The sequence below is a fragment of the Barbus barbus genome (assembly GCF_936440315.1).
Source record: "Barbus barbus genome assembly, chromosome: 1".
NCBI classification, from domain to species: Eukaryota; Metazoa; Chordata; class Actinopteri; order Cypriniformes; family Cyprinidae; genus Barbus; species Barbus barbus.
In genome coordinates, this window is record NC_136729.1 from 40,530,310 (window position 1) to 40,557,675 (window position 27,366).

The 27,366-nt window shown below is 36.7% G+C and overlaps 1 protein-coding gene across 6 annotated transcripts in view; it reads left to right on the top strand.

Annotated features, from left to right (window-relative positions):
* The window catches only part of LOC306854703 (neogenin-like), a 158,493-nt gene that overhangs the window by 124,747 nt on the left and 6,380 nt on the right, over positions 1-27,366 (top strand). For 2 of the 6 annotated variants that reach the window (XM_079392916.1, XM_079392918.1), the window contains exons 8-22: positions 6,787-6,946; positions 8,200-8,354; positions 11,235-11,383; positions 12,021-12,159; positions 13,606-13,655; positions 15,745-15,889; positions 17,355-17,465; positions 17,547-17,741; positions 19,243-19,338; positions 22,550-22,725; positions 22,821-22,959; positions 23,107-23,214; positions 24,116-24,310; positions 25,207-25,269; positions 27,148-27,286. In XM_079392916.1, coding sequence (XP_079249042.1) covers positions 6,787-6,946; positions 8,200-8,354; positions 11,235-11,383; positions 12,021-12,159; positions 13,606-13,655; positions 15,745-15,889; positions 17,355-17,465; positions 17,547-17,741; positions 19,243-19,338; positions 22,550-22,725; positions 22,821-22,959; positions 23,107-23,214; positions 24,116-24,310; positions 25,207-25,269; positions 27,148-27,286 — 2,020 coding nt within the window. Of the gene's footprint in view, positions 1-6,720; positions 6,947-8,199; positions 8,355-11,234; positions 11,384-12,020; positions 12,160-13,605; positions 13,656-15,744; positions 15,890-17,354; positions 17,466-17,546; positions 17,742-19,242; positions 19,339-22,492; positions 22,726-22,820; positions 22,960-23,106; positions 23,215-24,115; positions 24,311-25,206; positions 25,270-27,147; positions 27,287-27,366 lie in introns of all 6 variants that reach the window. The other 4 variants (XM_079392915.1, XM_079392913.1, XM_079392917.1 and 1 more) reach the window with 2 other exon arrangements.

The window sequence follows — 27,366 nt, forward strand, 5'->3', positions numbered from 1 at the left end:
TTCAGCAGGTGCAGGAGGGAATGGGGGCTCTGCTTGCTGACCCAGAGGGCCACTGTAGCTGGGTGTAGACATACAGTAATGACATGCCAGATGGGCGTCTGCCTTCCCAGCAAACATAGAGGAAGTCCCCTGCCAGCATCACGCTGTGACCCATAGTCCTGTGCTTTCGTGCTGGGCGGTACGTCCCGCCGAGGTGCCCGTGCCTCCCCCTAGATCTGCCCTGCTGCTCCGGCTTTCATCTCTCAGACTATGGAAGCAAGGCGTCTCAGGAGATGGTGCGCTGCTCTCCATCACGTGAGAGACCTGTTTAATCTCAACAGGGGTGTTGTTGGCCTTTAATCCATCATCCTCTTGTATTCATGATGTTTACTTTGAAGAGATAGACTGCTGTCATCGCTGCAGTGGTGCCCGCTTCAGATCCAATGCAAAATCGCTGCGGGCCAGCCATATCTCCAATAAAAAAATGACAAAGACTAGCGTGTACTTGGCTTCTTGAATATCATAGTAACTCCGCTTATTAAAAAAAATGCTTCTTTGTGCTTCCTTCACTTGCTTTGTCTGTATTTGCTACAACAACAAAAATAGATTATATTATAAAGAAAAGCCTGAAGATACATCGAATGAATCTTTAAAAAAGTCTAAGAAAAAAACCTGATGTGATCGCTTTACTTTTAGAATTTTATGCACAATACTGTAACTTTAACTCAAAACGTTCTGCCCACTCATTAATCAATTTCAAGCTGCAGAAATGGCTCAGAAATCACTTCTGTTTTGATGTCAAAACTACAAATACATTAACACATGACGGCCATGCATAACGGCTGGAAGAAGTGTCTCTGATCGTTTCAGTGTGACCCAAATAGTTTATGCAGCAAATTGCAGTGGAAATTGTTTTGTAATCCTGTCACATTGTAATGCAAAATTATGCAAATAGTCCTCTTTTCTTTTTATTCTGTCAACTTTTTGTTCTATTCAGAATGCTATCTCCTTTATGTGACTGAAGTTAACAACGTATCTGTTTATGTTTTATGATTAATTTTCTCCAATGTCCCCTGTGCTCACATATAGCCAACTTTCTGTGCGGTACGAGTCAGAGGAACATATTTAGAGTATAGACTGGCACTTATTAATAATTGGTATGTCATTTTGTGTTTTTAAAAGTTATATTCCATCTCAACCAATCACATTTTTTTCAACTCAGGCTCAAACAAGACATGATGACTAATTCCCTTGGGAAGAGACAGTGTTCAAAGATAGTGTGTGCTTTAAAGTTGACATACAATGGAAAACAGTAGTTATATATATTTAAAATAAATAAAATAGCTTAATGTATTACATAGAAACTCCTCACCCATTGTCGAATCTCATTAGTCTGAAAACTTTATATTAAACGTCAGATATATGCTTCTGGTATTCATAACAATCATTGGTTCATAGTTGTGTAAAACTATCCTGTAATTGGTCTAAGAAACCTATCATGGTTGTGACCATTAACAGTAAAAAGCTTTACAAAAGAGAGCAAAACCTATATGTGTGTGTGTTATTGAGCTGCCCATTTCTCCTCTTCAAAACACTCATATGGGGCTTTTAGCTAGTGTCTATAGATCAAGAGCTGCTCCACATTTCAGCAGCAGTCAATCCTGTCATGTTATGACACGAGTACAGGTGAAGAACACGAACCTTACTGAGAATGAATGCAATAGCCCAGTTTTTATGCTTCCGCACAATATAAGGAAGTCTTCAACCCCTTCCAGACCCCTCACGATAATAGCATGTTCCCTCGGATCAATAGTAGAGAGGGTGTAAGATTTAATTTAATTTAAGTCTTTATGTGTGCAGCAGGAACTATGTCGCATCTATTGTACCGTGGCCATTTCAGTCCATACCTATGTAAAATGAAAGCAGGAGCTTGTAAGTGGTCATTAGCTGTGCATTGCTCTCCCTCTCTCAGACAGCGACATCATAAGCACATGGAGGTGAATGAGGCAATCTTTCCGACATTTATGTTTTTCACCATATCCTCATGCACAATTACCTATTTCGGATTCTTGGTGACCTACATAGTACATAACCATTATTGCTCTGAGCAGCCATTTCTGTTTTAATTTGCATATTCCCTAAATACCATTTTCTTAGTATTAAAATCGTAATTACATCTATTTACAGCAAACATGGAGTTACCAATAATCCTTTTACATTTCCATTTTACACTAAAGGCCTTGTGACCTTTTTGCTTAGCTTCAGTGTGTATCATTAATAAGGCAAAGTCACCATCTGTTCCAATGGCAGCAGCTATGAATAGAATCAGTATTATTCTTCTGCTGCTCTCCACCGTACAGCACATGACTGCGTTCACCATCAGACAGACACTTAGGAGACTGTTGAAGCTGATGCTTGTGATGATTCTGATAACATCCTAGTTGAATAAATATATGTTTGAAAAATGTTTTCCAAGCATTCCATTTTAGTAGGGGTGTAACGGTACACAAACATGTCGGTTCGTACCTTGGTTGGGTTTCAGTACAGCAGGGGGAAAAACTAAACATAAAATTGCATAAACATAAACTTTTTTTTATTAAATAGTGGTTTACCTCAGCTTATGCTCTAATAGGAAGCCCTTTTACATTAGTCTTCTGGTTTAAATTACCAACAGAGCCCAAACTTAAATACTATTTATTAATTATTTAATTACTATTTTTATAAAATATTATAATCAACACTCAACCTAATTGTATGTTCTTAACCGTTAATTGTATGCAAACATGTAAATTGAAAATTAAATTAACTTGTAAATTATAAAATTTCTATTTGTTGTTGAAATACATTCATTGAAATACACTCACACATAACACCTCAATACCATGGTAAAAATATAACTATATGTTTTTTAGGTAGCCTATTTATTTGAAAAACAGTAGTCTATAAACATTCACCCCCGGTTTCACAGACAAGGCTTAAGACTAGTCCTAGACTAAAATGTAATTCTGAGCTGTTTCAACTGAAATAAACTTGCACTGACTGATCTTAAAATACATCACTGCCTTTGTTTTGTCTCAAGACGCACACCAGTAATGTTTTTTCCAAAGCATGTTAATAAAAATTACTTGATTATCCTAATTGAACTATGGCCTAGTCCTGGCTTAGTCTAAACCCTGTCTGTGAAACTGGGCCTCAGTGCAAATGCACACATGCTATAGCTTAATCACAAATACATACATTTTAATTACAGTGGGTACGGAAAGTATTCAGACCCCCTTCAATTTTTCACTCTGTTATATTGCAGCCAAGTTCATTTTTTTTCCCCTCATTAATGTACACACAGCACCCCATATTGACAGAAAAACACAGAATTGTTGACATTTTTGCAGATTTATTAAAAAAGAAAAACTGAAATATCACATGGTCCTAAGTATTCAGACCCTTTGTTCAGTATTTAGTAGAAGCACCCTTTTGATCTAATACAGCCATGAGTCTTTTTGGGAAAGATGCAACAAGCTTTTCACACCTGGATTTGGGGATCCTCTGCCATTCCTCCTTGCAGATCCTCTCCAGTTCTGTCAGGTTGGATGGTAAACGTTGGTGGACAGCCATTTTTAGGTCTCTCCAGAGATGCTCAATTGGGTTTAAGTCAGGGCTCTGGCTGGGCCATTCAAGAACAGTCATGGAGTTGTTGTGAAGCCACTCCTTCGTTATTTTAGCTGTGTGCTTAGGGTCATTGTCTTGTTGGAAGGTAAACCTTCGGCCCAGTCTGAGGTCCTGAGCACTCTGGAGAAGGTTTTCGTCCAGGATATCCCTGTACTTGGCCGCATTCATCTTTCCTTCGATTGCAACCAGTCGTCCTGTCCCTGCAGCAAAGGGTCTGAATACTTAGGACCATGTGATATTTCAGTTTTTCTTTTTTAATAAATCTGCAAAAATGTCAACAATTCTGTGTTTTTCTGTCAATATGGGGTGTTGTGTGTACATTAATGAGGGAAAAAATGACCTTAAATGATTTTAGCAAATGGCTGCAATATAACAAAGAGTGAAAAATTTAAGGGGGTCTGAATACTTTCCGTACCCACTGTATATACCATTACTCCTGTAATAAAATTCAATGTGATTATTCCACATTTCTGCCACAATACCATGGTGCAGTGAGTGTTATTTCTTCATTAAATCCATGGTAAATAGCCTATGGCGATGTGTAGATTGAAAAGCCTTCTGACTGTCTCGTTGCACACAGTGTTTCTCCTGTTTGGCTTTAAACTTTAAACTATCACAGAGTCATTAGTGTTCTTCTCTGAATTCAAGCGCTTCACACTGGATCTCACAGCACTGTTTAGTGCTCGCGTGACCGAGTAAACGCATCTGCTCTAGTGAACTTTGATCCGAGCAGATAAACGGTCCATGTGGTGCGATTCAAATGAGGCGCGCTGTTTCCTTCCGCTTTTGGCGCATAAACATTATAGCGAACATTTATCGAACTCTTCATATCGTTTTTCATATCAATTATCGAATTATTGATGATTTGACATGTTTTTGAATGCATGTTTTGGCATTCCTTCCATAATCAAGTTCGTAAAAACCGTACTTGAATATACATGACTAGAAAACAGCTGCAAAATGGCTGCCAAGTGAACTGACTGAACCAGACGGAGAAGAAAATCTACAGAGAGAATGTCACGCTCCACACAAAGCTGAACCTGAGATAAATGCTGAATGATATTTTTTTCTCTCCCTGCGGCTAGACGGATGAACATTGATGGGTCATCTTTGTGGAAAACTGTAATTGCTACAACTAATGTTTAATTTGCTCTCCGTCTAATGGATCTTGTCATTTAGGGGAAGCTATAAGCTAATGAGTGCTGCTATTAGTGTGTATTATACAGGTCTTCATGATCAGTCTCTTCTCCTACTGTCTGTTCAGAGCTGAATGCGCTTCAGAATAAGAAAGTAATTTGAAGAGCACATCTGAACATAATGCATCTTGCTGTTCTTTTTTCAGCATTATATGGTGCTTTTAAAGCCTCAGTTAACTAGCAAGGGGAAACGGTATTGTTTAAAATTTGCTCTTTCACAACTCGGGACACTTATTGGAAATGTACTTTATGTTATGCTTCTTCTAAAATTTCTTAGGGTGCATAAAAGAAACAAATGAGACTATTATTAACATACAGTAATAATCTCTAGCTTTAAAATCAATGTATATGAACACAGCGCAGACAATCTGAGTTCATATTAAAATCCCTGATTTTTGATTCCATACTTTGGTTTCTTGCCATCCATTTCTGTCCACTCGCCATTTTTTGGATTTCTTGTTTTCATCTGTGAGTTTTATTTCCTGTAAAAGTCCACAACCATGTCTTTTTTTTAGAGAGAGAGAGAGAACGAGAGAACGATATTTTCAGAAATTGTCTGCCAGTTGAATCATGAAGTTTTCTTAATCTTTTTGACATGATTTTTAATGTAAATGAGATGAGATATTTTCTCTGGTGCTGCGTGCTGATTGTGTTTCAGTCTGGTTGGCATAGAGAAAAAAGGACCATAGTGTTTTATTACCTACTCATGTTATTGTGAACCACAGAATCACATTTGAATCGCACAGTGCATCAATCATACATATTGTATTTGCTTGATGTTCCGTCCTTCCACAGCTGCTTCTTTTGTCAGATGCAAATGAAACACAGTTTAATTCAAATTGTTGCTGTTGCCAAAAGCGCAACTTTATTGCAGTCCACAAAATCAAATAATATTGACACATTTTTAGAGCTGCTTTGTGTTGAGTTTCACTCCACTGGTAGAAAACAACAGTCCGACGTCCTTAGATTTAACCACAGAGGCATCGGCATGAAATATTTTGCATATCTGTGTGAAGATCGTAAAGCCTTGGACCTCTAGATGCATGTTAGTGATTAAAAAGGATGGCCTCTGTGCCTCAGTGTTCTTTAGATCCGCTTGGATTTTTCCCAGCTACGCTTAACCCCTTCAGATCTGAATTTTTTTCACTGAACAACATTTTTTTTTAATCTACTTGATATTTGCTCTTCTCCAATATAGAAATAAGTCTAAAAAACAAGATTTGTTTAGTTCACACGAAAATAAATCTTTTTATTCATATACTCACCTACCTACATCCAAACCATATGACAATCAAATGTGCTGCAAGAAGTAGCACCATGAAAGGTTTTTGATGTCATTGATGTTGAAGTCTCATCTGTGCATAGTTATGAAGCCTTGGCATGTAGTTAAGAAACCAAGTGCATTTGGTTTCATTTGAAGAACAAATGCAATTTGATGTGAAAATGCCATTTGATAGCTATACAACAGTTTTAGTGAATAGCATTGCAAATTGTGTGTTAATGTCGGTCTAATTTTGAGGTGAACTACTCTTTAAAGAGTGAAAAAGTCAAAAAATATGCCTGCGATTCAGCTTTCCATCATTTTTTCCACTTCAGCCGTTTTTCTACGTGCCTGACATTCTTCCATTATGATTGCATTTTTCATGTTTCTTTGTGATTATTTCATTGTTTTGTTGATTTCCTGTCATGGAAGCCATTGTGTTATGGTTTTTCTTTTTTTTCTTTTTATGTGTTCCCTCTGTTCTGTTCTCCTTCGTTTTGCTCTCCATCCCTCCCTCCCTGAATTTCTGTGTGACTTCACTTCGCACGCGTCTCCACCCTTGATTTCTGCTTTCACTCACCCCCTCCACTCACGCCACCCTACTGTCTGCACTCAAAGATGTAGCCATCCCCTCCCCCCCTCCCACCTCACTGACCCGTGCCACTACTGACCGTCTAATGCCAGGCTCCAGAGGCGGCGCTGGTCCCACGCCCTCCGCCCCCCGTGATGTTGTGGCCTCCCTGGTCTCCACCCGCTTCATCAAGCTGACCTGGCGCCTTCCTGCTGAACCGCATGGAGATGATGTCACCTACTCGGTCTACTACAGCCTGGAGGGCAATAACAGGCAGGGCATTTATATATACACTACAGTTCCAAAGTTTGGGCTCAGTTAGAACCAAATTTTATTCAGCAGGGATTCATTAAATTAAAAAGAAATTATTCGTAATGTTGCAAAAGATTTCTATTTCAAATAAATGCTGTTCTTTTGCACTTTCTATTAACCAAAGAATCCTGAAAAGTATACTACAGTTTTTTCAAAAAATATTAAGTAGCACAATTATTTTTAATATTAATAATAGGAAATATTTTTAATATGCAGTATTTTAAACTTTGCCAGCCCAGGATTTTTTTTTTTAAATATATTAAACTAGAAAACAGCTATTTTAAATTGTAACAATATATCACAATATTACTATTTTACTATATTTGTTATCAAAGCCTTAGTGAGTATGAAAGACTTTATTCAAAAACATAAAAAGGATCTTGTTTGAACGGTATTGTACTTGGAATTTTATTGTTGTTTTTGTTGGGTTTTTTTCTGTGTACAAAAACTAGGATATCTCATGATCTTAGGTCATGTTTAATCCTAATATAAAAAAAGCAAATAAAGAAATTATATTTTGTTTAAGAAAAATTAAGCTTGTTTTTCATTTTCCCCAATTATCGCAAACTCTTTACCTTAATTAAATAAAATGGAATAAAATAAAATAATAATAATGTGACTGTAATTACTGGAATGTAGTATTTAACATTTAACTTAAATTATTAAAATATTTTGTTGTATTGCCATATTTGAATAAATACATTTATTAGTTTTTATTTTACCATTTAAAAAAATTGCATTAATTAATTGCATTAAAATGCTGCATTAAAGTAAAGAGAATCTAATCAGAATCACTATTAAGAATAATTATCACAAAAAAACTGTAATATTGTAGACAATATTGCAGAATTGCAGAAAATTGGCTTTTTATATATATATACATTATAACATTAAAATGTCCAGCAGTGTATATATAAATATGTAATACAAATATAATACATTTAATTTTGACTGTGTAGTGAAATGTGACCCAGACATGTTTTCATGACATTCACCCTCCAAGAAGCCTTTAATTATGAATGCTATTGATGATTGATTCTGTTGTTTTTGTTGCTATTATTTTAAGTCACATGTTGTTCTTATTAATATTTATAATGCCATTCTGTATGAGCTGTTATTGACTACAGAAAAATAAGAGAAGCTTTGAACCAATGAATCAGCAGTCAGCTCCTGTTTCAGTCTCATATCACGTTTGTTTCTCTGATGCTCTACAGGGAGAGGATAGTGAACACCAGCCGTCCAGGAGAAATGCAAGTCACCATTCAGAACCTCATGCCAGACACCAAGTACTCCTTCCGTGTGGTGGCCCACAACAGAAACGGACCCGGAGAGAGCTCAGCACCTCTGAGGGTCGCCACCCAACCTGAAGGTAAGATGTCCACTTGACCGGTCAGAATGTGTCCAAATGAGATTTATGGACTAATTAAAATAGTTGCATTACGAATTAAAATTTAAGAAGGCTATAATGCGTGAAATCAAGTTTGCGTAGTTGGTTTTTAACACTCACATGCTTGTCTAGAATATGTTTTGAGCCTACAAAATTATGCAGAACATTTTCTCAGGAGGTTTTCTCTCCCAAAACCTCCCCGATGCCTCAATGTCAGTTTAAAATGTCATTATATAGTAAGCACAAGTAAACACCTGCTGGCTTTTAAGCAAACACATCTCTAGAACATCGCTGAAGGTATATGGCCTGACTCCATCAACGTGAAACATTATCAGCCCAAACACAGCACAGGAGAAGCTGTTTCTGGGTCAGACTTGCTCCTCTGTGCGTCCTTGGCTCTGACTGCTATAAGCACTTTATAATGCGTGTTAGCGGGGTTCTGGCACTCCCGGGTATCCTGCTGCGTGGAGATCAGCCTCTGAGGCTGACACACATATTGCTGCGAACATTATGAATGAATCTGAGCACAAGTCATCTAGGCACACATACACACTCGTAGAGCACACTTAATCCAGTGTAGGCGCCCCATCCCATCCTGTAAGACATCGGTATCAAAAGCAAGCGTTGATGTTGGACAGAATGGATGTCTGTGGAACTGAGATAAAATGATTTCTCTCTGTCGTTTGAGATGCCAGAAACGCCTGATCAAAGTTTGAAAAGTGATTCATGTAATCCAGTTTATATTAGAGCTCGAGCATGAAAGATGGTTCTGGGTAACCATAATTGGATGAATGTAATCAAACAGTTGTTGCAGACGTGTGGTGAAGCGGCTAGAACTTGCTGGTGGAAGTTCCTGAGGAACACAAAAGGAGATGTTTTGAGGAGTGTTCATGCTGCTCTTCCCCATACAATATAAGTATGCATATAGTGACCAGAGACTGTCATGTTCCAGAAAGGACATAAAAGCACCATAAAGGCAGTCTATACTATTTGTAGGCTATATTTCAAGTCTACCGAAACTATATGGTCACTTTGTGGTGATTTTCAGCGAACAATGAATATATTTTAGTCTGTTCCAGACATAAAGCTATTGAATGACATCATAGGACTGGGAATATAGTCAATGAAACATTTGAAGCACTTGGACACTATTTTGTGATGGCCCCTGCCTTTGTGAAAAAGAAGTGTGCTTAATTATATTTAAAGGCCCGGTTTCACAGACAGGGCTTAGACTAAGCCAGGAAGTAATTTTTATAAACATGCTTAGAAAAAAACATTACTGGGGACAAAACAAAGGCACTGATGTATTTTAAGATCAGTCGGTGAAAGTTTATTTCAGTTGAAACAGCTAAGACTTACATTTTAGTCTAGGACTAGGCTTAAGCCTCATCTGTGAAACCGGATGTTAGTGTACTTCAAATCTTGAAAATATATTGATAATATAATATTAATAAAATACAAGGCCCCTTAAATGTACTTAAAGAGAGCACACTTTCATGACATATTTCAAAACACACTTAAGTACACTTTTAAAAAGTGCACTTTGTAATAATGTCAAATGTAAAAGTTCTAATTTTAAGTACATTTTAAACCATTATCTTTTAATAATCTTTTGTGGTGTTTTAAAGTACATATGAAATTACATATGAAAGCATATATATATATGTATGTATTATTATTATTATGTATTATTATTATTATGTATGTATTATTATTATTATTAAAGGTAATATGATTTTAATGTATTAAATTGCAATCATTACAAAAATAATTACAAATGATTTAAATACATGAAATACAAGTTTCACTAGAAATTACATTAAAGTATATTTTAGTTTATCATAAATGCTTGTCAGTAATTTTGGCATTACATGTTACTGTCTCTATTTCGAAAACAGTAGAAATAATTATAAAATTACATGTGAAGATATATTTAAGTCCTACTTAAGCAGATCAAAAAGCTCTCTAAAGTTCAGCTAAATGCATTTAATATAAATATAAACTATAATAAATTCAATTCAAACTTAAGAATATTATATTCTAAGTAGGCTATATTATTTCTGTTATACATAGTTGTTTTTTGTTATTTATTTTTTAATAAAAAAGAGCAGTGAGAATATTATTCATAATTTTTTCTTTAGGGTTACATGGAATAAATAAAGTCACACAGGTAGTAAATTATGAACGAATGAATTTTTGGTCAACTGTTCCTTCAACACCAGGTTTCTCCAGTGGGATTGTCCCTGTAATAAGTGTATTGTGGGTTGCTTTAGATAAAAGTGTCTGCTAATGACTACTTGCCAACTTACATAAAAATTGGCCCGTTGTTTTATGTCCATGCTATTGAAATTATATTACATTTAATTTAATGTAGAGCTCCATTTAGATTGTCCCTACATGGTGACTCCCCGAAGACATGTCAGTTGTGCGCGTGTTGGAAAAACAACAGATTTAACGGACACTCATCGGAGCCTATAATTGAATGTAATGATTCATGACCCTAGCAAGTAAACAAAAGTTAAGCAACATAGAATCTCATTTCCATTCTCTCCGCTCTGCTAAGCAAATTAAATCACGTCAATCCTGCAGTTTGAGCTGGCGTGTGTTAGTCTGCTTTCTGCCAGAGGTGTCTGTCGACACATGCCACTGTCATATGCTCAGCTGAGAAGAGATATCACTCTCTCTGTTCAAGTCAATTTCAAAGTGCTTTATTGGCGTGACTGTTTTACAAACAATATTGCTAGAGCATCAATGGAATTATCGAAAAAAACAAAAAAACAGTCACAGACAAAAGGTGCCAGTAATAAAACAAAACATGTTACAATAAAATAAAATGTTATTTTTCTCCATTCTATGTTTTAGTCCAGGTACCTGGTCCTGCTCCAAACCTACAGGCAGTGGTCACGTCCCCCAGCACACTGAGTCTCAGCTGGGACATGCCCCTCATAGGCAATGGCGAGATCCAGAACTACAAAATTTACTACATGGAGAAGGGCATGGACAGTGAGCAGGTAAAACCATCTTCATCCAGCCTCTGTAATATGTATAAAAGCATTATGTTATTTGATAATGCATGTGAAATGTTCATGGTGGAGAACAGATGGAGCTCTGTGGTCTGTCCTGAACACAAGCTGAGGATCCGTTTTATTATTGCAAAAAAAAAAAGAATACAGTAGATGTCATATTTAGTATATTTTTATACTTATACATGAATCTTTATATTTGGAATTGGGCTAGAAAATGTAATAAGTTGTTTAAGAATGTGTTTTTTATAATATTGACATTAGTGACTTTTTCATGTGTTCAATTAGTGAATGTTTTTATCCAAAGCTTCCTAGTGAAATGTATAAATATTTGTAAAAATAAACAAACAAATAAATAATAATAATAGAATAATAATAAATGGATCAAATATAAATTCATAAATGTTAATTATTAATAAAATGTATTATTAAAAATAGCATGTTAAATAATTTACTAATATGTATATATAAATACACACATGTATATATTTAAGAAATATATGTAATATATCAGTATCAAATATTTAATCATTTAAATATATATTTCTGCTCATTCTTAGTCTATAATTTTGTTACTGATGATGTGATAATTCAGCCTGTGTCTCTAATCTCTCTTTTCTGTCAGGATCTGGATGTGAACACACTGTCCTACACCATGACTGGACTGAAGAAGTTCACAGAGTACAGTTTCAGAGTGGTGGGCTATAACAAACATGGACCTGGAGTGTCCACTGAGGACATATCAGTGCGCACATACTCTGATGGTACTTACAATAAATCTTGCTTTTTTGCTTTGTCTTACTAGTCAGTTCCCTCCATTCTGCCACATACCCTGCAGTGTTTTGCTCCTCAAAATAATTGTCATAAGGGGTCTCATACAAGAACTCTACTAGGCAATAAACAAAGCCAGCAATAAAGCAACTATTATCTATATCCCTGTTGTAGTTACATCAATAGAGCAATATCACCAGGATCCAAAATTAACTTTATCTCACACCTGTCAGTGGTGAGTGAATTGAAAAAAAAAATTACTGGTCATAAAGATTTGTTACCACCCATGAAACTTTATTTTGTAGTTATTACTGTATACTTCGACTGGGGACCCGTGAGCTGCTAGCCACCTGTTAAAAGTTTTATGCGCTCTGGAAAATTAGTCTTCATAGGCCATTTTTCTTAGTTTCTGCAAGATGGTGTCAGTTACCTTTTCTAAATTGTGTTGGTGAAAATGGTATTAAAATGCCACGATGTTGTGCTATGAGAAATATGAAAGAAGCCATGGACAGTGGTGAAATGTACAGTTAAGTGGTCATTATATAAAAATATTTAGCCGCTTAGCGCTTGACCAGAATCAGGATCCAGTCCACCAGAGAGCCATTTAAGACAAGACGCTACAGACCAAATCCCTTGTTCTTTCAAGCACTGGTTTGTCTTCTTTCAGTATAGTGGAAAGATTTCACTTCATCTGTTTGTGTCTGTAGATTTCAATTACAATTCATATCTTTAGGCTCTTTTCTCAAAATCAGTTTTTCTCATGCAATGAGCCAGAAATCTACTTTAGTAGCACTTATGTATTCAAAAGTTTGCAGTTTTGTTTCTGTCTATATTATTCTATAGGGTTTGCACATACAGCATTCATCTGACTTATATAACCTATAAATATGTTGTTGTTGTTTTTTCTGGCTGTATTTTCTGATTTATGGAACGATTAAAAGAGAGATCCCCTCAGTAAAAGCCTTTAACTCTAATATGTAAAAAAAAAATGATTGGACCAGGCTTTATGCAATGTTCAGTTTATTATTCTGGAAATCTATGCAAATAAGTGCATATTTAATTAGATAATGCAATGTTTGCATATGTGAACATAATGTTACAGAAAACTTAAAGGCTTCATTTGCCCAAAAAATTAAAATTATCATAATTTCCTTACATCAAGTTGTTCTAAACCTGTAGGAGTGTTGAGCACAAAAGATGACGGTAGCCATTGACTTCCATTGTATTTTTTTCCATACTGTGGCTACCGTAAACTGTTTGGTTACCAACATTCTTCAAAATATCTTTGAATTTTAATTTTTGGGTGAACTATCCTTTGAAAGTATTGTGAATATAAGCGGGGGAAAGTATTCTTTTGGTAAAGTATCTATTAGTTAAAAATTTGATCCTGTTCGCCTAGCTGAGGATATGTGAACTAATACTCTTCTCGCTCTGTTCAGTCCCCAGTGCTCCGCCACAGAACATGACGGTTGAAGTGCTGAACTCTAAGGTAAGGCTGAGTGACTGTGGGGTCGTATGGGCTCCGGTCGTGTGCCACCAGCTGCTGCTGGGTGAAGCGTGCATTGGTTCTGATGAAGGCGCTCATCTGTTGCTGTGATTTAACTGCGAAGAGCAGCACATCTGTGCTCGGCTAGAATGCTGTCACATAGCTTTACATCCTCATTCATTCTTCCTCTGTGTTCACCTCCCCCTCTTTCTCGAGATACAATTTATATTTGTCTAGCTGCCGGGGAATTCAAGTCTTCCTCCTGTTGTTTTTATTCATGAGTCTTTTTATGTTTCTAGTCATATGTATACAAGTGTCTTGAGCTGCAATAATGCATTTAGCACATTTATGTCATGGTGTTTGCTAAAGTAAGCTTGACGTTTGCTTTTGCACATCCTTGGAATTTCAACAAACCCCAGAGCCTAAGTATTAAAGTCACCATGAAATCAAAACTGACCATTCTTATTTTTTATGGAATACTTTTATGAAATCTAATTCAAAATAACTTACCCTCCCTCTCACAACATTTAAGATCGTAGTGTTATTTTAATCGCATTAAGATACTGTAATCTTTTTATTTTTATATTGTCGTGTTTTCTTTTTTAGCTATGTCTGTATAGTTTTTATTCTTTTTATTTTTATTTGTTTTAGTTTAAGAAGCTATTTTAGTACATTAAGTTTAACTGTTGTCTTGATAATTAGCTGAAATAAAAAAAAATTAACATTTAATTTCAGATCACTTGAACATTTTATTTCAAGAATTCTTTTTTTAATGGTTTCAGTTTTAGTTTTAGTTAACTATAATAACTCTTCTATAATAACCTCTTCTCCAGCAACCTGTCATTCACATTAATAAATATATATATATATATATATATATATATATATATATATATATATATATATATATATATATAATTTTTTTTTTTTTTTTTTTTTTTACTACACATTCAACAAGACATTAAAGAACCCGTCTATACTATACTATATACTACTCTTCAGCAGTGAAGCTATAGAGCTACTGCAAAAATGGAAGTTCAAAGACAATATTCTAAAGATTTCTGCGCACTTGTTTCTTTGATCCATAAGGTGCATGGGTCAAACCTTAAAGCTAAAAACCCTAGAAACAGCATATAAACCATTCGAACATCTTCGCTACCACCCAGAGCACCCTAGCTTCATGACAGCAAGTGTTACACAGGCACAACTCTTCAGAAAATGTAACAATCCGGTTTAATTTCAGTCTCTTTACATTGTGGGTATACACAGATCCACACACTTTCAAGCCTGTAATGGGTTTTATGGCTTAGTATTAGCACTGAATAATAAAAAGGCTTTAAGTCCCAGACAGAAGCTTTTTTTGTATATTGCATGAGAAGATGGTTAATTAGTAGGCGGTATCAGGACCCCCTCGCGTGGCCCTGGGGTGCTCCGCAACAGACAGGGGAATTCAGTCTGGGTGTGTATAATGAACACAATGACTTACTGCGTGCGTGGCCCCCGCTGGTAACACTAGGCAACCCTGTGACCCATAAGTCAATTAAAACAAGTTTGTTTGGCTGAAAACACAAGCAGTAGTTAGCAAGGTAAACTGGAATTGGTTGAAAATTGAAATACAGTAATTGCATACATGGTGTAGATTTAATTCGGTTTATTCCCTCATGGCCTGCCAACACGGCAACTGTGGATACTATTAATTAATTCGGCCCATTATTATCCCAGCAGGCAGTGTGGGCCCTGCAGCTAGCCTCCTCCATCCATCCTGAGCTAGGTTCCCACAGGCTCCTCCACACTGCACAGCTTTATCTATTATTCATGGGTTCGGTGTGGGCCAGTCTCTGCTGCTCGCCCAATGCCCTCTGCTGCAGGACGGATATACTCGCGCATGCTTTATGTGCGAGACGATGACTTAGGTTAGATGCCTGCACTCAGGCTTGTTACTGTGGTGACTTTGCATGTGCTGTAGGTGCCTGGAGGAGGTGCTGCATTAATTCTCTATTTGATACACTGTGGTTTTTGCTTTGGAATGAAATCTGAATGTGTGATACTGAGGATATGCTTTTTGGTTTTCTCAAATGTGTGAATCTTGTAGAGCATCATGGTCAGATGGCAGCCTCCGCCAGCCGATGCTCAGAATGGTGAGATCACCGGCTATAAGATCCGCTACAGGAAGGGTACGAGGAAGAGCGAGGCAGCCGAGATTACTTCAGGATCGCAGCTCAATCAGCTCATAGATGGTAAGCTGAACAGCACCTTAAACTCAGAAGGACAGGTACATATCTGGTTTTCAAGCTATCAATTTCAGCATTATTTTCAAATTATAAAATAAATACTTTTGGGGAAAAAAATAAAACATGTTTTTTTTTTTTTATTGTTTATTCTAAATGCAGCAAATGTTTTTTTTATTATTATTATTACTTTTTTAAGTGTTAATTTTAGCAACTGTTTCCATGTTTCTTTTTCAGTCACATATACCTTGTACATTATTAGATATTATTATAGGCCATTAGTTTGAGTTAATTTAGCACAATTAATTATGAAAAATAATGAACACAATTGACACATTTATTCATCTGCCTTGATCCTATTTGAATAATTAATTAGTGTGCCATGTAATTAATTTGATTAATTTTTTTTAATCTATTAACAGCCCCAGTGTGTCTTCCTTGGCCCTCCTACTCTTAATGCTGGCGTAAGCGTCAGCCATTGCAAAAACTCATATTGGTTGAGATTATTTTTTTATAGAAGGCATCAGTCAATTTTGTCCTTACCCTTGTACACCAGTACACCAACGCCACCAACAGCTCTGGAAAATATATTTCTCAGACATTACAGAATAGATGAGCCTGCGGAAAATAAAGCCTCATGTGACAAACTCTATCCATTAATGAAACAAAAGTGAGAATTAAATTCTAAATAGATTTCAGCAGCTTCATGAGTGCCATGCTGTGGTTAGCATCAAAGAGCATAATGGTTGTTTTCTGTTCCAGTTGAGTTGAGATGAGATGTTTGTTAGTTCAAAGGCTTGAAGTGGAGTGTTGCTGTCTCCCACAAGGCAATTCAACAGCTCTGACTTCTGCATTCAGCGCTCTAACTAAGCAGAGATGCTTATTAACATTTTAAAGCAATTATAACCTCTGTCTTATTTAAAGACAGCAGGCAATCCCTCATCTATGAAAACCAGAACATGCCAATGGCATCAGACGTGAAATTATAAACGTTTTTTTTTGTTGTTGCTTTTCCCCTCTGGAATCAGTCAGTTCTCATATTGTTGTTTGTGTCAGTCCAGTATGATACAAATTTGTGGAAGCAGACCTTTATAAATCAGCACTCTAGGCAATGCTGTAGCGTGTAGGTCAGTGTGTCGCACAGCAGAGCCAATGATGATGATGCGGGGGTGGTTATTGATTTAGATTCGGTAAATGGATTGAGAAACCTGGAGCGTTGTGAAGCATCTCTGTTTGTTTCCAGAGAAATGAGCTGACTGGTTGACTGAGATGTGGTGCTTCATTTTTGCTATTGCTCATACTTAGGGTCAGTGATTTAAACTAGCGGCACTCTAGGAACCACCCAGAACTTTGTAGGAAGCCAAACAAACAAAAATCGAATTAATTTGTGCACTTTTAGCACTTTTTATTTCACAAAGCTTCTGAATTCAACAGAATCAAAAGCCTATATTGAAGTTCTTCTTGTATTTTTCAGGTCTTCAGCGAGGCACTGAATATATGTTGCGAGTGTCGGCCATTACGGTCAACGGCACGGGTCCGGCCACAGACTGGACCACTGCTGAGACGTTTGAGAGTGATCTGGATGGTAAAAACAGGCAGATATCTTGTGAGCACTGGTGCTTGATTAGGATGACAAAGTGTAATTTTGCTGGCTCTTTGGTTTCAGAGACAACTGTGCCAGACGTCCCCAGCTCCTTGCATGTGCGGCCACTTGTGAACAGCATTGTAGTGAGCTGGACGCCCCCGGAGAACCAGGACATTGTGGTGAGGGGTTACACCATCGGCTATGGGATCGGCAGCCCTCATGCTCAGACCATTAAAGTGGACTACAAACAGAGATACTACACCATTGAGAACTTGAGTAAGATCCTTCTTTATAATAATTCTGCTTTGAAAAAATTCTTTGTTTATGAAAAAATATATTACAAAATCTGCTTTGAGGGGCAAGATAATACATTTTCAGTCTTCAAATACATTATGGGTAAAAGTAATTTTTAAAATGCTTTTTAGTAAATAAATATTTGAATTGTTTGAACATTTAAATTAAACATTTGAACATTTTAATTGAATATTTGAGTTTGAGCATTTAAATTCAATTAAACATGTATAAAAAGAAATAAAGAAATATAAGTAAAATTAATAAAAAATGTATTTCAGATATTTAATTAATTAATTAAATTTTTTGTAGTGCTGTCAAACGATTAATCGCGATTAATCGCATCCAAAATCTTTTTGTTTACATAATATATGTATGTGTACTGTGTATATTTATTATGTATATATAAATACACACACATACAGCATATATTTTGGAAATATTTACATGCATATACATTTATATATTTATATTTTTATATTTTATATTATATATAAATATATTTAATATATAAACATAACATATTTTTCTTAAATATATACATGCACATGTTTGTATTTATATATATACATACTAAATATACACAGCACACACACACACACACATATATATTATGTAAACAAAAACTTTGATTCTGGATGCGATTAATCGCGATTAATCGTTTGGCAGCACTCATTTTTTGCCATGTGGGACTATAACAATTTTAAAATAACTCATATGTCAACTAATTCAACATATTAAATCACATTTTTAGGGGGAAAAATATGTTTAGATAGAACATACAGTAGGTTACCTGACCATTTTATTGTGCTGAAGCACATGAAGTGTAAATGATGATACAAATATACTTTGACAGTTCAACAGTAAAGTAATGGTTTATTACTTTTAATACTGTGCTATTTTGGTATCTACCATGATATCAAAATTGTCATATGCATAAAATATGGTACTTGATTCTTGGTACTTAATTGAAAGAATACTATGGTATTACCATGATAAAGTAAAAAAAAAGTTTCTTATGCTAATTGTGATGATGCACACTTACCATATTACTATATCTTACAATACCATGAAACTATATCATCCACCGAAGCTCAGTGGAATCTGAATCAGTAATTTTAATTGGTGTTTCTAAACATTCAATCACACCTTCATCAGACAAACATGAAGTAGCAGCGAAGAAATAGCTCTGTTGCCTCTAAAAGTGAATTAAAGTAAACAGAACTGCGTAAATGGATTGTAGGTACTCAAGAGTGGGAGATTTACCCCTCTCTCCACCCCATTGTAATTACATTTGAAGGAACAAGAAAAATAATCATCAGAAGAAACAGCATAATTTAAGTTTTCGTAATTCATCTAATTACACGAGAGCTAGAATCAATAATGGTGTTTAAATATGCACCCCTGCTAGGATGATGAATATGGTTGAAGCTCTCAGAGGAGCTGCGGGCTTGATTAGCTAAATGATTGGCTTTCTCCCTGCCAGATCCCAGCTCGCACTACGTTATCACACTGAAGGCCTTCAACAATGTGGGGGAGGGAATCCCTGTGTACGAGAGCGCTATCACACGACCCCAATCAGGTAGGTCACGGCCAGCACCACTCAGCCTTATAACACGCCACACCTACAGCTTCAACACACTCGTCCTCGTTTGCCACTACTGTATTCCTAATATGGAGAATATTGCTACATTGACTATTTGATTTTTGACATTGCACCTGCCTGTCTGTTAAACAGAAGATTTTAATTAGAGTTTGAGGTCTCAATGAAGTCTACATTTCTTCTAAAATTGCATTTCTGTATTTCTGGGTAATTGTATTGGCATTATGGATATGCATAGCTTGTTCTTCTCATTAGAGACCATCTTAAGAGTTCTTCAGTAGTTTTGTGGTCTCTAATGCTTCTGCTTCCTAGCAACCAGAGGAATTCTCTTGATTATGAGATGGAGATATATGCACTTCACAATTGAAACGCTGCTTAATAGCGCTGCACATGATGGAGATGCAGAGGCTTGATTAAACACTGAAGTACAGGAACATCATGACAGTCAATTCCAGGAAATGAGTCACTCCACCATCCAAGTGAATGTTGATATGACATGGCTGAGTAGCACTGGTCAAACATTATACTTAATGGTGATCTCATTGTTGTTCATGGTGAAATAGCCATTTTTATCATCTGCAGTACTAAATGTTTTCCTTTTATTTATTTATTTACAACTAGAAACATTTTGCATGTTGTGCAAAATTAGGGTTAAGTGCCATCTTAACCAGAAATTGATCAACATGCTTTGGTTTTGTAAATCATTTGAAAAGGTTTAGAACACTTTTTTTTTTAACCTTTGGAAATATTTTGACTAATGAGTGGTTGACAACCAGGTAAGACTGCACAATTTGTTGAAAAAAAGAAAAAAAAAGAAAGAAATTAGTTCACAGTTTAAACTGCAATTAAAAAAGAAAATTCAGGTTTACTGTGCTTATTTATAGGGCTGCACACATATTGTGATTTATATATCAATATGTGACCCTGGACCACAAAACCAGTTATAAGGGTCCTTTTTTGCCTAATAAATAATCTTTCCATTGATGTATGGTTTGTTAGGATGGGACAATATTTGGCCGAGATGCAACTATTTGAAAATCTGGAATCTGAGGGTAAAAAATCTAAATATTGAGAAAATGGCCTTTAAAGTTTTCCAAATGAAGTTCTTAGCAATGCATATTACTAATCAAAAATTAAGTTTTGATATATTTACAGTAGGAAGTTTATTGATTGATTTGATTTGGCATAAAATGATCTATAATTTTGACCCATACAATGTATTGTTGGCTATTGCTACAAATATACCCCAGTGACTTAAGACTGGTTTTGTGGTCCAGTGTCACATATGGCTATAAAATAATAATAATAATCAATTAGTAGTATATTATTTATATTCATTATTAAGTATATTGCTAAAATATCAAATAAATAAAAACAAAAAAAGAAATATTGCGTTTGTAATTCATTGTAGAATAAAAAACTAAGCATTTAGGGGGGGAAATTACATAAGGTCCATAATATGACCAATAATACATTAAGAGTGCCAAGAACTTGATTCACACTGCATAGGGAATGAAACTGAAAAACTGAAGCTGACCACTTTCTGAACACCAGATAATTCCTCACCTCCAGTTTTGATCAATGGAACACTCTTATTACCTCCCAGCATTCAATGTGGTACGTGGCATTTCTCATTTCTCCTGGTTTACCTTTAACTGAACTCAAGGAAACCTGCTGCAGGGGCTTTGAAGATCTCCTGCAGAGTTAATATCTGCTCGCTCACCCGTTCCTTCATACATAAGCGTCTCTTCCAGCATTAGAGAGAATGTTGTAATAAATACTAACAGGTAAAGGTGACAGTTTTGCCTCTTCTGAGAGTACCAGAATATATGTTTAGCTTAAAATAAGAGAGATATTGTAATATTCTATTACTGCATGTTTAGATTTCCTGGGTTTTTTTTGGAAATCAGTGAGTGAATGACTTTAGAGTGTGTTACTTTGTGTTTTATACGTATTGTTTTGTTAGCCATTGCATGCTAGTTGGACAGTGAATCCGTTTACATTCCGTTCTTTGACAGAATTCCAGAGAACAAGCAGAGCTCAACCTCACATAGTGCTCACTATGGGGCTGCTTCAGAACTATGGAAAACAACCTGTTTTTTTCCCACTTTGCCATTTGAAAACAGTTAAATGTTCAAGCCAGAAACAATGTGTTCTCATTTTCACACATATAAAAGTCAGTGAGCATATTTTCCCACTCCAAATTGTTATTCTTGAAGGGAGCGCTTAGGAAAACAGGTGATTTAAAACAGCTTTAAATCTATAAAAGGATCAGACTTTCAGACTTATTTGTTGAGCTGGTATTTGACACCATCATATCAGTAAAATCAGAGCTGCATCACACGTTTAAATTATCTGAAAGCTTTGGTGAATAATCCAAAAATCTCCAAAACCTTGACTCATACAAGGTCATTGATTCCACACCTCAAATAAAAATGAATAGACAGGAAAGAAAAAGAAAAACCTTTTCATCTGCTTCCTTCTGTGAATCTGGTTAAATTGCAGTATAAGAGAAAAAGATCTCAACCATTTTATTAGCTGAACACTTCTGACCTTCAAGCACACATAATTTGGGATTTTCTAACATTACAATAAATACAAGGTATAATAAATTTAATTACAGTTTTAACATTTGACATTGCTTTAAGAGAAGAATCATGAGGATCCTAACAGCATTGTTTTTTATCCATGTAAAATTCTAGATGAGGATTACGAGGGTCTATCAGCAAAGTCCTATTTTGCTCATAATTCAACAGCTGTGCTCTGTGTTTATGAACTCTCACTGTCTGACTGATCGTTTTCCTCCTTTACTTGTAATGTAGCTGGTAGTGAACCAAGCTGATGTAGTTCCTCGACTCACTGTAGACGTAGTTCTCTGTAGCTCTGGATGATTTTGTGACTGTCTCTTGATATTCTGTTCTAATCCAATATTTCTCTCTTTCTCCTTTCCCAATCCCGCCTCCACAATTCTCCCTTCCTCACCTCCCATTTTAACCCATTAATCTGTTCTCCCCCGTCGTTACGTGTCTCCCGTCCTAAAACCCTCCCCTTATACGTGTAATCGCGCTCACCTTTTTTCACCTTCCACCTTTTTATTTTTTTTGCCATGGGACATTGTGTAATTTGCTTGCAGACCCCATAGACCCTGATGTTGATTTGTACGAACTTTTCCATGCTCCATACACTCCAGTACCAGACCCTTTACCCATGCTGCCTCCTGTGGGCGTTCAGGCATCCGTTCTGAGCCACGACACCATTAAAGTCACCTGGGCGGACAACTCACTGCCCAAGAACCAGAAGATCACAGATGCACGTTACTACACAGTGCGCTGGAAGACCAACATACCCGCAAACACAAAGTTCAAGGTATGTTAACAGAATTTAGGCTCCTCACAGCGAAGGTGGTGGATGGTGGAGAATCTTCAGTTGTTATATCACTGATGTTGATTTGTTAATTTTAGGTGGCTAATACCACCACACTGACTCACACTGTGACGGGTCTTAAACCCAACACCTTGTACGAGTTCTCGGTCATGGTGACCAAGGGCCGGAGGACCAGCACCTGGAGCATGACTGCCCATGGAACAACTTTTGAAACAAGTATGTACTCTAGATTGGGCAGGTTGCTCAACAGGTAGTTTTGTTGTACATGTAATGGCACTCAATGAACTATACACTTTGCGTTAAGATAAAGTGTGAGGGAATATCTGCAATTGTAGTCTTGATTAATTTTATATTTTTCCCCAGTCCCAAGTTCTGCACCTAAAGATGTGACTGTAGTGAGCAAAGAGGGACAACCACGAACCATCATCGTCAACTGGCAGCCACCCTCAGAAGCCAATGGCAAGATCACAGGTGACAAAAGTTATATTAAAAATATATAACCTGTTAGAGATAGTAGCCGAGTTTTTTCATTACAGATTTGCACAAAACTTTTGTGATATTTTATAAATGTTGATTAAAAACCTTTTGTGAATTGATGCCTTTTCTTTTTTTTTTTGTTAACAACTGTTTATTAAGTTTTATTTTGTGGAACAGTACTACAAAACAAAAAGCAGTTGTACAAATTTAAAACCCACCCCAACCAATCCCACCCCTTGGTAGACTCAAAAAATAAATAAGAATAAAATAATTTTTACAAAGATTTTAGAAAATACTTGATGCCTTTTCCATTAACCGATGTTATGCAACTAAAACGGCATTATTAAAAAGCCATTATTTTTAATTGAAGGAGACATATGCGTTTAGTGAAGCAGCATGGACAGTCGCTTCTGGGACGCTTCTGAAACGTGCCGTGGTGAAGCTGTTATAAACACAAACATTGACTAGATGTCGGAGCCGTAATGCACCACAGACTTGTGCAGTGTAAATAAGGGGTTATCCACGCATTAATTGCAAGGAAAGCCCTTTATACTTGAGAGCGGCCATGTATGAGGTGTTTCTTGGAGGTTATAGTACATTAAGGAATGATCATGTGACGTTTAGATATGTGACCTGATCCTGATGACCTGTAAATGCAAAAAAACTGTTTCCATTATATTTTCGCGATATATTCCTTTTTCGAATTGCCTGAAAAACCACCTCATGCGAGTGTAAAAACTGTTTTACGATAAAGAGAGTTTTTGCGAAGTTAACGTGTTTCCATTAGGCGTATTTTCAATTCGCAATTTCAATTTGCGCAATTTGAAGCGTAATGGAAACGTGGCTAGTGACTATTTAATTTGCCTGATTTATCATTACAATATGCCCTTTCCAGGTTACATCATTTACTACAGCACTGATGTGAATGCAGAGGTTCATGACTGGGTCATTGAGCCAGTAGTGGGGAACAGGCTAACCCATCAGATTCAAGAGCTGACCCTTGATACCACCTACTACTTCAAGATCCAGGCGCGTAACTCTAAAGGGATGGGTCCCATGTCTGATGCTGTCCAGTTCCGCACTCCTAAAGGTAAACCAGCTCATTCACGCTGATGAATGATAACAATCACTGCTGCCTGCTGAAAAGACCAGCATATTCTGGGTTATGAATCCAAAAATACAATGGCATACTGGTGTAACCACTGTTTCTTATCAGGCTTAACCAGCATAATGTTCTTGATCAAAAAGGAAAAGACCAACTAGACTAGTAGCAGACAATAATGAACTAGCCTAAACCAAAGTGGACCAATAGGGAATTAAATGCTGTTCTTTTCAGCACGGTTCAGTTGCTAAATTATAATTAGTAGGATTCAATATTGGGAAATGTATTATGGTACCATATGCACATACGCTATTTTTAACCTAATCTAAAGCTTAACCCTTTGCGTTTACCCTGATCTCACCAATCTTTCATACTGGCTCATGCACAAGCCGTCCATAGGGTCCTGCTTAGCTCTGACTGCACGCCTCTCTCCTGCTAACCTGTCTCCTCTCCTTCTGCTTTGTCTTGCTAGCCGAATCCTCTGACAAAATGGCTAATGACCAAGGTAATTGCGCTCTCTTCTCTTATTCCATTAATGTCCTCAAATTGAAGTGAGCAGCTTGTTTTCCCTGAACACTGAAATTCATCGGCAGTCACAGAAAGATTCAGCTGGTGTATAGCAGAAAAACATCTTATTTGCTTGCCTGACTACCATTTACTAAGAGCAAAATGCACATGTGGCTAAAACTTCATACTACTAACAGTCTTTCCCCAAGCACATTTTGGTCAAAAGATGAGTGGCATGCTCTTCTCTGAAGTACAGCTTGTTGTTTATCTGTTTAAATTGCACGCTGTGGGTGGAATGTGTCTTAATGTGAACTTTACACAAGAGCTGTAGATTCCAGTGTGCCACCTGCCAATTCTTCTTATCTGACCTCTTGTAGCTCCAGGTATATTGGTGAAACCAGGAAGACCCTCTGCACCAGAACAAGGTTTTGGATCAGTTGGTAATTGCTGTTTTATGTTTCCAAAAAATACACTGTAGAAAGCCACTAGAAATGGCTAATCAATGATGTACCATAACAGCCATAGTACTGTGCCTAATACCACTAAGCGATACCATAAGTAGTCACTAGCAACCACTTAGCAACACAACTACTTAGCAACATCCCATCAAAACCCTAGCATCCACAAAGCAACCAATGCCATAACAACTACCAAGGAGCCCTAGCGAACATCCACAATAAATTACCAACACATTAATGTCAGCGTAGCAACCCCTTAGTAACACCCCAACAACTTCATAGCAATGAAGATAAAATCATTTTATAATGATACAAATTCACCCAGTGCTTTTTTATATTAGATCAAGCCATTAACAGATTCTTGGCAGAGTGACATCACACAGGCCAAGGCCCCTCCCACGACTATTGACAAACACTGGCATTTTAGCATAGACCCGCCCTGAGTGAGCTGTAAACTAGGGCTGCACGATATATCGCATGCGATATTTAATGCGCGTCTTGTCAGTAAAGCCGGTCCTGTAATAAGCGGTAATTTCCATCACGTGCGTGATTTCACATGGAGCTGCATTTACCACACAGAGCCATTGTTCACTGACAAGCTGCGCAAAATCACGTTGATAATGAATGAAATGCCATTGTTTCGATGCTGGAGCAGGTGTAGACAAGAATGTCTCCTAAGTGATTGAGCTGGTTTGTTGTTGGATTTAATAATGAACAAAGCAGTCGTCATTTACTCTCGACATCTGAGCCGCTGAAGATGCAGTGGATTACTTTTGTTTTTGAAAGGAATGCACCCCCCCCCCACCCCCCGATCTACCTAAATGCGTTTGTTCACACAAATCATTCCTGATCCAGCTACACCTATGGAAGAAGTGAGTTTTTAATTTTTTTATGAATCTTTGCAAATCGCCTTTCCTAATAATATGCTAGTTAGCCAGTTACACCAATTTTTTTTTTTAAATTGTATATTAAATAAAAAGAAAACAAATAGAACAGAAAAAGAATAGAGCAAGCTAGTGGTAGAGGCTTTTGTTAATTGTATAATAAATGAAAAAGAAAACAAATAGAATACAAAAAGATTAGAGAAGCTAGTGTTAGTTTTTTAATAATAGAATTAGAATAGAGAGAGCTAGATTTAGAGGGTCAATAAAGATGGAAGAGATGTGTTTTTAGCCAATTCTTGAAGATGGCTAAGGACTCACCTGCTCGGATCGAGTTGGGCAGGTCATTCCACCAGGAGAGAACATTTAATTTATAAGTCCGTGAAAGTGATTTTGTGCCTCTTTGGGATGCCACAATAAAGCAACGTTCACAAGCTTCTAGAGGGCACATAAGTCTGAAGTAATGAATTTAGGTAAAGAGCCAGTGGTGGTTTTGTTGGCAAACATTAATGCCTTGAATTTTATGCGAGCAGCTATAGGTAGCCAGTGCAAATTGATAAACCACCCAATAAACACCTTCATAACAAGCTAGCAACCATATAACAACACCTTAGTAAACCCCTAGAAAAAAAATAAAATAGCAAAAGCTTTACAATGCCCTAGTAGCAACCAACCAACAACCTAGTAACACCTTAATAACAACCTAGCAACCACTTAGCAACACCCTAGTGGTGTCTTGCAACCATGTAGAAACACATTATGATCAACTTATTATCATCTAGCAACCCCCTGGCAAAACTAAACCAATTCCCTCTATATTTCTGTCTATCAGGCCATTCTGTCATAAACATTTAAGGCTTTAAAAAAAAAAATTCAAACTATCAGGCAAGAATTTGACAAACCAGTATTCAACATTTGTTTGCCTTGACAAATTTTCCTTTTCTTGCAACGTTATAACCATAGAATTTCCATGTTTCAGGGAAAACAGATATGTCTGGCACTGGTGATAACCACATCCTGGTTATTGTCATAATTGTGTCTGTGGGTGCATTTACCATCATCCTGGTGGTGGTTGGCGCCTTCCTGTGTACACGCCGTACCACAACACAGCAGAAAAAGTAAGTTCAGTTCTCCTGCTGACGAACAGTCCTAATACTCAGTCCTGGCGTGAGGGTAAATGTATTTGCCACAACCTTCC